Source organism: Mytilus edulis, chromosome 1 (assembly GCF_963676685.1).
Source record: "Mytilus edulis chromosome 1, xbMytEdul2.2, whole genome shotgun sequence".
Classification (NCBI taxonomy): domain Eukaryota; kingdom Metazoa; phylum Mollusca; class Bivalvia; order Mytilida; family Mytilidae; genus Mytilus; species Mytilus edulis.
This window is the reverse complement of record NC_092344.1, coordinates 11,274,767-11,288,612: the sequence shown is the minus strand read 5'-3', so window position 1 is coordinate 11,288,612 and position 13,846 is coordinate 11,274,767. Positions and strand designations below refer to the sequence as shown.

General features: G+C 32.4%; 1 protein-coding gene across 1 annotated transcript; it reads right to left on the bottom strand.

Moving 5' to 3' along the window:
* Positions 1-1,081: 1,081 nt before the first annotated feature.
* Positions 1,082-9,887, bottom strand: LOC139523984 (alpha-L-fucosidase-like). Its single transcript, XM_071318484.1, has 8 exons — positions 9,461-9,887; positions 8,687-8,793; positions 7,982-8,112; positions 7,493-7,629; positions 4,832-4,929; positions 3,957-4,089; positions 2,297-2,467; positions 1,082-1,912 (listed from the first exon to the last, which is right to left on the bottom strand). The coding sequence occupies exons 1-8, from the start codon at positions 9,805-9,807 to the stop codon at positions 1,651-1,653; spliced, it is 1,386 nt and encodes a 461-aa protein (XP_071174585.1). The 5' UTR covers positions 9,808-9,887; the 3' UTR covers positions 1,082-1,650.
* Positions 9,888-13,846: the final 3,959 nt, after the last annotated feature.

The following is a 13,846-nucleotide window of genomic DNA, read 5'->3' as shown; positions in this document are numbered from 1 at the left end:
TAGCTATAAAATGTAGTTTATCATCCGTACCAACATAGTCTACGTTTATATATTTTTTTTTCTTATTTAAATTTATTATTTTTTCTGAAAAATGCCACGTAAAATGAAAAAAAGAACAAAATTGAAAAAAAGAGCCATTTTCTACATTTGAAAATGCCTGTACCAAGTCAGGAATATGACAGTTCTTGTCCATTCATTTTTGATGCGTTTTGTTATTTGATTTTGCCATGTGATTATGGACTTTCCGAATTGATTTTCCTCTGAGTTCAGTATTTTTGTGATTTTACTTTTTACTTCCAACTACAATGGTTTGGAACTTACCAGAATCTGCATTCATGAAATTATTTTTCAACAAAATCAACTAAAACAGAAATCTCCCTTTTCAAGTATTCATAAACTCATCGATCCTTTGAATAAACATTTTCTTTAAGTCTATGTTGTAACGACTATGATCTCATTTATTTGTGCATTTCTCTGTACTGACTGTTCTTGCTTGTGCTGTATTTCTGTCACGTAGTATTGTCATTTTAGCGATATTTTGTTAAGTAGTCCGCACTTCTTTGTTGACATTAATTATCTTTGATATGGTCATATTTATAAATTAACTGTTTACAAAACATTTGAATTTTTGAAATTATAAGCTTTTTTACCTCAGGAATACATTACCTTAAATTTTTTTTGGGCAAAACTTTAAGTAATTTTGGTCTTGAATGCTCTTCAACTTCGTACTTTATTTGGCCTTATTACTTTTTTGAATTCGATCGTCACTGATGCGTCTTTTGTAGACGAAACGCGCATCTGACGTAAATACAAAATTTAATCCTGGTATCTATGATGAGTTTATTTGACAACATTTATAAAAGAGTGTTGAAGCTGTCGAAATCAGCTTTAGCGTTGTCTATCATTTACGATTAATGGGAGGGTTTTCCGTATAACTTAGATTATAGAATTAACAGACCAAGCAAACACAATGAGTTTTGATATATGGTCAATATAATTTAACCTAGGAGTAAAGTTTGTAGGCTTATACACATAAGATATTCAGATCAAACAACATACAAGAATACATTTGAAAACAATGTTTTTAGTTTCTTTTACGATTTTTATTTTTTTTATTGCCCACTACACATTTTGTTTTAAACCATTTCAAGCCCAAGTTTCGTTGTGACCATTCCATTCCAAAGAATATGTAAATATTTAAAAACTTCAAATATTCAACGTTTTCGTAACATGTCTATCACGCCGTAGAATGTTGCACAATAAAACACAAGAAAGGCTATATCTTCATCTAATCAATTTCAATAGATTAAAGTTGTAATCCTTTATTATCGTCTGTTTGATTTAGATCGGCAGATCTACACGGACATGATTTTGTTCAATCTGAATTGATATGGAGACTGAAACGAATATGGCATAGAAGAAGCTCAGCAAATAAATCATTTCTGAAGATCACTTAATGATGATTAAAAACACACTCTAACAATTGTGAGCACATATGAAATTAGCATACAAACGGCAAATTTGAAAACGTTTCAGAGGTTACCAATGGTAAACAAACGGTACCTCAGTTTTGAATTGTAAGAGTGACATGCATCCAAGATTCATACACGTTTCCAGTTTAAAATAATGATTAGACATATCCAAGTCAGTCTAATTTGATATATGTGTTAGTTTAAGTACCCATGCCCATTCGCATGGTAGTTTGTTCCAAGGTATAATTGGTATAGTGACATAAATTCCTTTGCCTCCTGGACCAGCCTTCCAAACAAATTTATCTGGGTAACCGAGCATGCTGACTTCTGTCTGCTGTGATGGGATTGGTGCTCCTAATTTCAAAACTGTGTCTTCGGGCCATGAAAGGAGAAAAACATACACCACAGTTCCTTCATTCTCCATTTGTCGTTTTGTATACCTGTAAAAGCAGCATGGGTTTAACAGATGAAACATTCAATGTGTGATGAATATTAATGTCATATCCAAACTATGGTGCCAAGAGAACTATTCATTTATCTGTAGACTCTTCTTCGCTGTGAAATTGCTGTAAGTCAACTGTGTTTCTTACCATTATTGTTATTTTTATTTAATTACTTAAACTACACAATCATTTTGGTGCCAGATAAGTAGGAACAAATTTATGTTATTCATATTTGACATTTATCTTTGTATTCATACAGAAAAGATAGACGTATGTCTTGCAAATAACAGTTTATGTATAAAGATAACAATTCAATTCTTTATTTCTTTGTTTTGTATACCGTTTACAGTTTCGTAATATGCAGCTTAAAAGATATCATACCAAGTATTTCTGATTACTGTGTCATTCTGGTGACTCCATGGAACTGTACTGTAAACTCCCTCTCCATTGACCTTCAACCATTGGCCAAACTGACGGAGTCTTTCTTCAAATATTGGCATGATTTTCCCAAATTTTGTTGGTCCTACATTCATCAGCATATTACCGCCACAACTATGACATAATAAGCAAGAATAATATTTTCAAGCAGAAAACCTACTTCCTAAATATCATCATTTAATGATGTAACTAGATATCAAGTGTTGATGTTGATACAATGAATATTTTTTGAGATCTTGTGATGCCAAAGTAGAATCTGGGTAGAGCCAACGAATTTATTTCCGAGGAGCCATTTATCTAGTAAAAAACTCACTGAGTTGAAATATCCTACCAACATGCACATCTCCATGTTATGATAACAAAAATGCACAAACTTCCATGTCGATATGATTAACTATGAATAAGGCGCTGCGATGACAAAGTAGGCGATTGAAAAAGCCAAAATATTCTTACCAGTAAACAGACGTGTATTTTGGAAAATTTAACTGACTGGAGCATCTACCCTTACACAAATCTATTTATTAAAATCTAACAAGTTGTAAATTTTTGTACAATTACGTTAAAACATAAGTAGTGATGAAAATGATATTGCAGGACGAGCCAAAATTGATATGTGGAAAGGGGCATAACCCACAAAAAAACTCAAAAGAGAGGAAGATATATCATCAGGTTGTTGTCTCTTTGACATATTCCCTATTTCCATTCTCAATTTTATATGTATATGACTGTATTTTTTTATCCAAAGTCAGAAAAACTGTCTATGATTGTTGTTGTCATCAAAAGTGTTATCGATTAAGGTAGATTCATGGTATACCGCCATCTTGGATTGAACAATCACAGTAAAAAATCGGTCTAGTTATTTGCCTAAATCTGCAAATTTGAAGACAGATTTGCAATTTAATGGTTAGACTGTTTAATAATATAAAGAAAACTTGGCAATTTATTGTATAATCCAAAATATTTAAACAAATATAATTTTTCTTGCTTTTAGAATCATTTTTTTCAAACAAGCCATTTAAGGGAAGATAACTCTTTTAGTAAAAAATTTATACTGGACAGATAGGGAATTTGTTTCTTTTTACTTTTAGCAAGAAAACAAGTTCGGTGACACCATTTTTTCTTTTTATTTTCTTAAAACATATATCAAAACCTATCTTTTCACAATTTTTTTCAAAATTCTATCTCATAGATTTTTTTTTATGCACACAAATGTGTTTTCCCATGAACAATCTAACCAAATTTAGGTAATTTTCAACGACTCATAGCTTGAAAAATAGCACGGTGACCCCTCCTTTTTATTATATATTTGAAAAGAGCATATTAAAATCTTCATTCCGGCTAAGTATAAGAAAATGCTGTCTCAAAAAATATTTACTTATGATCTACCTTAAGCTTTAAATATTATAAATGTTTATAAAAACAAGTCTTTATCTAAGACCTTCAACTCCTCTTGCATTTTATATTACCAGTACTTTTAAAACAACACGTTTAAAGTTAATGCTTGGGACTCTTAAATGGTGATCAGAGTCCAGACAATTTTTTAAAGTTTAAAAGTTTTGAATTTAATGCTTACATTTCTTTTCCATAAGTATATTTTACTTACCTTATTGTGGATGCAAAGGTTGAAATGATTTCATGAATAGTCAGAAAGTCTCCAACAACAGCATTCCTTCGGTACCCCCAGGCGTATCTATCTATAGTCATACAATTTTCCCATTTGAATTTCTGTAAAACACCTGAAAGTTGAAAGAGAAAGCATATGCACCCGTATCATTGGATATAATCAAGGTGCTTAACATGTTATTACCTATGATTATAAACATATCATGGATAAGATTAAAACACAGTTATAACTACAACTGTATTACTATCTGGTCAGATCGGTTATATATTACAACTGACAAGTATGATAAGCACTAAATGCAAAGAACCTAATCATAATAACGAGAATAAAAAGAAATGTACCCATTCCTAGACATACCATTTACCTCACGCTTGGAAATTTTAATTTAATTATTGACCACACGAGAATTTTATAGGCACAATTAAAGTCAGTGGGAACAAGGTTTTTGGTAATTAGTATGTTGAGGAAGTGATTGAACAAATGCTTGCATTTATATATTAAACTTCTTTGTGCACGTTGTTTTTCCATTCATTACAAATCCAAACGGTAAATTCGACAAAAATTTGTGTAGTGAATGGTATAAATCTGCCTATCAACTTTCTAGTTGCAATCTGAAAGATCTTTACTATTAGATAACTAATTAGGACACAATCTGTTACTTTTTTATAAATATTTTTTTGTTTTCCATGAGTACCGCTTTGTCTTTGTCATAAAAGTTCTAAATGATTCAGTGTCTTAGGTTATTTCTTAAATTTCAGAACCGATTAATACTTTCTTCTTTACACGTTAGGTTACCTTTTCGGTGATAACGGTTTTCCCCACATTGGCGCTGTGCAAAGTATTTATTCACTAACCTGGATTGAATTTATCTGTACATGTTTTGTAGCTACCATGTTTGCATTTACAATCTTGGCCAAATCGGTCATTTGTAACAACAGTATCCTTTACTGGACTGTAAGTAAACGAGTTGAAAAGAGATGACAAGATTTAAAAATGGAAAAACACCTTATGGTACCAATCACACAGACACTTTCGGTTCCTTCGAAGAAAATACATTTACAAAAGCAACAACTAGCAACACACGAATCAGACTTGATCTAGACACACAATATGGTATGGTGAAACAATAGTTACAACAGCCTCATTCTGAATCTGCCGTTTTAAAGTCAGGAGCCTGTAATTCAGTGATTGTCTTTTATTGTATTTGTTTTTCGTTTATTGGTTTACTCATAATTCGGACTGTTTAATTCTCCTATGAATTGTTTTATTTTTCGTCATTTCGGGACCTTTTATGGTTCACTATGCAGTATTTAATTTGCTCATTGTTAAAGGGTGTAGAGTGACCAATTGTTGTAAACTTCTTCGTCATTTCGTTTCTAGAGGAGATTTGTCTCATGGCCAATCATTTCACTTCTTATTTTTATATCTAAGTGTGCACACACGTTTTTTGCCGATCTAGAAAAGTACAAAATCACTGTAGTTGTATATATTTGTGCTGACAAATGTTAGTCTTGTATGTTTTTTAATTACAGTTCATTTTTAAATTTTGGAGTTTAGTATGACGTCCAATTTCATTTAACTAGTACACATTTTGTTTATGGGCCAGCTGAAATCCGACTCCGGGTGCAGGATTTTCATCACATTAAAATTCGGTTTTGTCCTACCGAAAAAGGTAAACATAGCCTTCAACTAAAAACTATGTTTGTAATGTAAAACCAAATAATTTAGAAATATGTCAAGGCTGAATGAGCTGTCTATATGTAATTCTTAAAGCCCTCAGTCCATACTATTTCTTATGTATGATAGTATTCCGGATAATGTTATGGTATAAATTCATATCGACGCATATTAAGTACGCTTTTACAAAACGGAATAAGTTTTACACAAAAATAATATACCTAACCAGATTTTTAAAAAGTTTTGCAAAAATAATGGTTTACAATTAAAATGAAAGTGTAAACGAGGGACGAAAGATACCAGAGGGACTCATAAACTCATAAATTGAAAATACACTGACAACGCCATGGCTAAAAATGAAAAGGACAAACAGACAAACAACAGTAAACATGACACAACATAGAAAACTAAAGAATAAACAACACGAACCCCACCAAAAACTAGGGGTGATCTCAGGTACTCCGGAAGGGTAAGCAGATCCACATATGGCACCCGTCGTGTTGCTTATGAGATAACAAATCCAGTAAATAGTCTAATTCGGTAGGTCACATTCATGAAAGGGAAGGGGACGTAAGGAACATATCCGATATCATTTGTGAAACGGTCAACCAACTCGTGATGACGTCCGTAAAAATTTACGAAAAGATGATTTCAACTTCACCATTTGGAACTCTTTATTTAATAGCCTGCTTGTGAGCAACAACCCTCTATCAAGAAAATCATGATAGGAAATGCACGCACGGGAATATCGTATCAACTGGGAGACACATACACCGTATGCAGGTGCTGCTGGAATGTTGCTACTTAGAAATGGAAAGTTCACAATTCGAAAGCTAAAATCATCTCTTTTGTCGTAAAGTTTTGTTTTCAATCGACCCTCATTGTAAATTTCTAGATGTAAGTCAAGATATGAGGCAGACTTAACTGTATCTGTAGTATCCCCTATCTCTAGTTCAATGGGATGGATGCGTTCGACATAGTCACCAAATTTTGAACTATTTAGTGAAAGAACATCATCTATATAGCGGAAAGTAGAGTTAAAGGATATTGATAACTTCTTATCTTTCTTCCTAAGAAGTTCCTGTATGAAGTCAACCTCATAATAATAAAGAAACAAGTCGGCAAGAAGAGGGACACAATTCGTTCCCATTGGAATGCCAATAGTCTGTTGAAAAACACGTCCTCCGAACGTCACAAATATGTTGTCAATCAAGAAATCAAGCATCTTGATAATGTCAGTTTTAGAGATTTTTTTGTTTGAATCAGAGTGATCCTTTACAAAGTAGGATTTATCCCTTCCTAAGACAGGATACTTGTATCTTCGTTGGCCATTCTGTTTTATGAAACAAAGCAATACCTATTCTTTCAATTTGTCTTTTAGTTTGGAATGTGGAATACTTGTATAAAGTGTAGAAAAGACTATTGTTTTAATACTATTACAAGATGAAATAGAGTTAGATTGTATGTACTCTAAAAGATCTTTGGAACTTTTAAGTATCCACATCTGATTCACGCCACCTCTAGAATAGGCAGTTTCACAATAACTTTAAAGCCCGTCTTTGATTGCTGATAAAATAGATGTTAATAATTTAGAAAGAGGTTTCGTGGAGCACTTGGAATACCCAGCAACATACCGTTGTTTGTAAGGACACTTATGTAGTTTAGGTATCCAAGACAGTGATGGAAGATCCAGTTCATCATCTTTGGTTGAAATTCCAAAGGAACATAGAACAGATCTATGATTATCCAGGATTTCCTCATTGGTAAGTGTCGTGAGGGTATATGTTGGGTTTCCAAGTGAATTGTCAATACCTTGTAAAAGTATATTGTGCAGTTACCTTTCATTGAACAACCAAGCAAGAAATTCTTTTGAAGTCCAGTACGAAGAAGATCCTAAATCATCAACCATATCAGCCCATACAATTTCTGGTTTATATTTGCTTACTAGTTCATAAAGGTCGGGCATGGTTTTTGTCTAAAAGAGCAAGCAAATATCAAATTGATAATACAATTAACAATTCAACAAAAGAAAATCATAAACAGATATATCGACTTTAATTAGCAAAACGATAGACTTTTATGTAGCATAATATCTTGTATTTTACTCTTAATGTGATGAGTGGATATTATTTCCTCAGTTCTAAGGTATAGAAACAACAGATGTGACAATAAAGAAGCATTTTTATGATACCAAGATGTCAGTGTGTGTTTGGATTGAGAGCTCACTGGTATTATATTTTTTTTTTTACTAATCAACCTACTTATTTAATAAGTATTATATGAAGCATAAATTGTACTCTGAACCGTTTCTGTTTATAGAATTTTACCTTCACAAAATTCTGAGTTGTGAAGTTTGATGCTTTATCTTTCATATACAGTGGATGAAGCCATTCTGAAAGACAGTAGTATGTTCCAAACTTTATATCAGTTCTGTTTCGTATTGCTGCAGCAAGATCACCTGAAAAGAATTAATAAAGACTTCATGTATCGATCGTTTGTCAGTGCTACATTTAACTATCCACGACAGTCTAAGAACTTACACCTTCGGCACTGGGTGTTGACATCTCTAGGCTCTAAACATTATAAGTCTATATGTATGATACCAATAGGTGACATACAGAAATAAACAAGTAAATATTAAGAATTTCGTCATCTGTATGTAAGAATTTATATGTATTTATTTATTTATCAACACAAAATTAAATCAAAATTTTATTCACCGCTTTGTATTGCTTGGAGACAATTTTGATACAAGATTGCAAATTTCTCATGTTTTTGTCAAAGTTTTTATCGAAGACGCATTAAATTAACATAGATTATTTTGCTTTCAAACAGTGCATAAGAAACATCCTTTCGACGTATGTGCTTTGTCGTTGTAATATTAATCGCCCTCTGTCAAATTCATTTATGACTCAGGCCGCTAAAATACGGAATTTTAATTATTTCATGATATAGAATTAAAGCCAGTATTCGAAAAAATCTTTTTTTTAAGAGAAGTTTCTGGTTATTCAATAAACTTGATTTTTACCCACCAACAAGATCCCTGTTTGGTCCCACTGCTTTTGCATTCCAGTTAAATGAATGACTTGACGGCCAGTTAGGAAATCCTTCGCCATGCTTACTGGTAAGAACAACATATCTGAAAATATTAAAAAAAAATCAAGACAGTTTTACCTTTGATTTAAACAGTAAAGTATTACTATGCCAATTCTGCCTTCATAAGTTGCAATATTTAAATAAACACGATATAAACTTTCATGAAATAAAATAACAACAGAGCAAATGCACATATGGAAAATGATGAAATGTACTTTGATAACAACTAAACATCAAGGATGAAAACAGCTACATATCTAGATAACAAAATCCAAAATGAGCGACCTATTCAAAGCTAAAAATAATAGTAAAAAACGATTATGACATACGTCAACCAACGACAGCCGCTAGACTACCTTCATTTGGTACAGAGATATAATTAATCTGTTGAGTAATAATGTTTATGAACTCTCAACTACCCATTAACCTAGTACGGTGGTGTATCAGCACACTATAGGCAACATGTCAAAACCAAATTCAAAGGGCCTTACTCGTAAGACAGATTCTAGGCACACAAAAGAAAAGACAAAAGACAAAAAATCTATTTAGGATGTTTTTCAGTTACTAAAAGCGAGTAAAGATATTTAGACCAAGTTTATCAGAATAAATACCAATCATAACACCTCCCAAAGCTGTAGTGTAAATCTTAACGTTATAAGCATTCTCTTGTAACCTGTTCCCATTGCTTAAATATATCTTCCAATTCTTACCCTGCTCCCGATGCTTTAAATATGTCTGCCCATTCGTCTGGATTAAAAAATTCTGCTGTGAAATCTTTAGCAAAGTCAGCATAGGTAAAATCAGGTGGATAATTTCTTTTCATAAAATCTGCAATATCTGGAGCTGGGTTGCTTGACTTCCACAATGGCCAAAACCATGCTCCATGGAAACTTGGAACAGAAAATACACCCCAATGAATGAAAATTCCAAATTTGGCTTCGTCATACCATGTTGGTAACGGTCGTGTATCCAAAGAGGCCCAATCAGGAGTATATTTTGCATTACTCCATTGTAATCCTATGCAACAAATGAACAGCAACAAGAACTGATGTGCCATGTTTACAATTTAAAGCTCACATGATTTATCACATGACCATAGACCTGTCGTTTTTACTAACTTGTCATAGGAAAATCGACAGAGCGTTGAATTTGTTATATCTCAATCACTGTCGATAAACATTTGATATTTTAAACATTTCCTTATTGATCTATGCAACAGCTTGCATGACAGTTGAAGACATTTCTAATTAAATTATAAGAAACAACCGACCTAAAGCAATCATAAAGTCATCGGACGAAAGTAGTCGTCAATGATTACTTTCTTTATGCAGCAACAAAAGACCTTGAAAGAAGGGGAAATACTTCCAATTAAACCCCCCTTTGGTTGACGAAATAAGCAAATTATTATTGAAGTTCAAATATAGTGTAATGTCATACAAAACGTAAAATTATATTATTGATGAGAGATTTCCATATACTAACGAATATCCCTATATCATAACAATCTAAACATGGTAACACGAAGGGGGAAAACAGGTGAAAACACTGTTGACACAATGTTGCCATATTTTGTTGGTCCTACATTCATCAGCATTTTACCGCCACAACTAACATAAAAACATTAACACAATTTCAAATAGAAATCATAAATTGATCAAAACTATACTTAATTCAAAAAGACCAAATATGAAATCGTTTCATCTGTTAATGGAAGAATTATTCCATCAAGTGGATATCGTCGAAATAAAACTAAGTGAAAACCTTTTTAAAAAGAAGGAAACTTGACATTTTATATACGTTTTCACAGTCATATAATTGTCTGATTGTCGTTGACCCCAAAATGTCATTGCATTTTATATAAGCAGTACTATATCAGTCGACGTACGCGAGCCTCATGCTTCTACATTTTTTAAAATGCTTAAAATAAATTAATGATGATTAGAGTTTAGTATAACTGTTGCTTGCATAAATTTCATTGTGCGGATAGTTTACTGGTCTTATTGTGGAGGCAAAAGTTGAAAGGATTTGATGAATAGTTAATTAGATAGGGTCCGAGTTGAACATTTCTTAGGTATTCCCTGTAGTCTATTTAAGTTGTCATACAATTTTCACATTTGAATTTCTGTAAATCACCTGAAAGTTAAAAAAGATATATACCGGAATAATCTAATATGTACAGAGCAGTCGTAGAAAACAGCGGATACCCTATGCCTAAACATATCATGTACCACAAGGTGGGAATGACTTGAAGTTGAAGCAGCAATATTACGTAAAAGTAAAACAAAATCGATGAAATAACCATTAGAAATTGCAAAGCCATAAAAAAAGGTAAAAAAAGTACAAATTGACCAGCAGCTGTTAGAAAATGATAGAAATGACAACTATAAGGTATTTAAGACATATGGTTAACTGATTTTGCAGAATACTGTCATTGACCTTCTATAACGTTCTTTTTTATTTCTAATATCATTACTATTGACTGCTTCTATGTCGGTGCTCCTATGGGTTTTAATTTCAGATTTCATTGGTGTCCCAATTTATGATTGAATAAAATATTTAGCTTAGCTGGAGAAATTTCCTGTCGAATAAGTGAGGGATTACTAAAATGACAACAACACTTCTATTATTATTCATGGCATCATAATACATATGTGACACATAACAGTCTGAATTGACATATGCACTAACCTTGATTGAATCTATCTGTACATGACTGAAGCCAACATGCTTTCATTTTCATTCTTGACCCCATTGGTCATTTGTAACAACAGTATCCTTTACTGGACTTCAATCCAACAAGAAGGCATGGGATAACAGAAATTCCCCAAAATATTCGACAAATTATTACAAAACACACACACCGAGCCAATTTCTCCGAAAAATATATGTACAAACAAAGAAAAACAAGTACAAACAAACAAATGATTCATATAGTCTATTTCAGGAATGAGATATTTTTTTTTGGCACAACTTTTTGGAATTTTCAATGCTCTTCAACTTTGTACTTGTTTGGCTTTATAAATATTTTGATATGAGCGTCGCTGATGAGTCTTATGTAGACGAAACGCGCGTCTGGCGTACTAAATTATAATCCTGGTACCTTTGATAACTATCTTATCGGCTTTACAATATTGAATAACAATTCTTTGAAGATTCTATATCGGGAACAGATATTTCTTACTTAGAGGCATGTTTTCTGGTTATCAGTATTAAAAGACGTTTGTAACCCACCAACAAGATCTCGGTCTGGTCCCACTGCTTTCGCATTCCCTCATGCATTACAGTTAAAAGAATGGCCAGTTTAAACATCCTTCACAATGTTTGCTAGTAAGAAAAACATATATGAAAAACAAGACATTTTAAATTCGAATTTGAACTGTATAGAATTAACCAATTTTAAGAACATTAGGTGCCAATTCGACCTTTATATAAAATCATACTGACTTTGAAAAACAAAACACGGTGGCAAAGTGAAAACAATACAAAAAAACATACCCTCCACCAAAAATTAACAATAACAAAAAGCGCATAAGTCAAGGTAAAATTAAGTAGAAATGCACATTAACAACATAAAATATAGTTTATAATAATCTATATAAGAGAGTGGCCAAAGATAACAAAGGGATATTTAAACTCATTCGTCGAAATAAACAGACAGCATCGTGGCAAAAAACAGTAAACAAAACACCACTTATAAAACTAAAACCTATGCAATATCAACCCCACCAAAAACTGGGGTCATCTTATGTGATCCGAAATGGGGAGCATTTTCTTCTCCACATAAAGCAAGTGTTGCTTTACTAAGTACAACCCGGTGAAAAGTCTAATAGCTATGATATCTTTGAGTACCGAGTACAATACTCTGCATAGAAAGATAATGGACTTGATTAAAGTTTTGATTTACCAAAGAAAAAATAGCAAGTATGAACACATATACATTTCTGGATAATTAACTTTGAATTTGAAGCAATACAACATACGACCTGTTCAAAGCTAAATAGAATTATGGATAACAATTATGACTGACGTCAACCATTACACTACAGGCTTGGAACCGGAAAATAAAGAATGTTCAAGGTTAACATGTGTTTAGGCGCTCAACCAACCCATAACCTGGAAAACTGTTGTTACAGCATAAACTCCACCGTTTAAAAAATCTACTTTTAGAGCATGTCTTACCAGATCGATACTAAGCAGACAAAAAAACTCTCAAAAAGACAAAGTACATGAGTGACTGAACCTGTAAAAATAAATAGACCATGTTATTCAGACTTATTTGTAAACGATGACACCTCCAAAGGTTTAAGTGTAAAATAACCATACGCAGTCTTCTGTGTATTCATACGTATTGGCAGGACTATAACCGGAAATAACTAGATACTGGTACTTGTTTAGATATGTATACTATCATTGTTCTCATCGATGAAGACCAGACTGTATTTAAAGATCTTAATAAAATGTTAATTTATTTATTACAGGATATGCTTACGTTGTTGACACATTTCGTCCTATTCCGATTTGACTAACACAATTAAGCTTCTTTCATTTTTTTATTCAGTACATTTGCAAAATCAAAGTACCATGCTTTTTTTCTGACCTTGATTTCAGACTCATTTTAATAAATAATAGGATTCTGACAATACAATCTCGATAGTTCCCTACGAAAGATGAACTCTGAATTATAATAATGATATTCCAGTACAATACCCTCTGTTAGTTCATAAGTTGACTTTAAAATCGCATTTAATTGGTATATATATATCCGGATATAAGATATCGGATTACATTTTTATTCATAAAATCCGATTATTTTGTCAACAACCGTAGAGTCACATGAAGTTGAAATTGAAGTGCATCATTAACAAACATTTAGATCTTTCTAAGAAATCAAATTTTGTCCTTATGCATAACATAAAAAGCCACAAATAACACCATTTATGCATTCTTCACGTTTTTACATTAATTTATGAATTGCATGTTTTAGCATATTTGTAGATCTACACTCTTTTTTGTCTCGCAAAACTTATCAGTTTCGCAGTATATAGTTTTTAAATATCTACGAATATTCAGATATAGTTGGCAAAAACACTAAACAC

Excerpts from the sequence above, each read along its gene's own strand:
- LOC139523984 (XM_071318484.1), bottom strand. The coding sequence starts at position 9,807 with ATGGCACATCAGTTCTTGTTGCTGTTCATTTGTTGCATAGGATTACAA. Across the intron at positions 7,630-7,981 it reads CAACTCAGAATTTTGTGAAG|ACAAAAACCATGCCCGACCT; the intron begins GTAAAATTCTAT and ends TTGCTCTTTTAG. Across the intron at positions 4,090-4,831 it reads TACAGATAAATTCAATCCAG|GTGTTTTACAGAAATTCAAA; the intron begins GTTAGTGAATAA and ends TTCAACTTTCAG.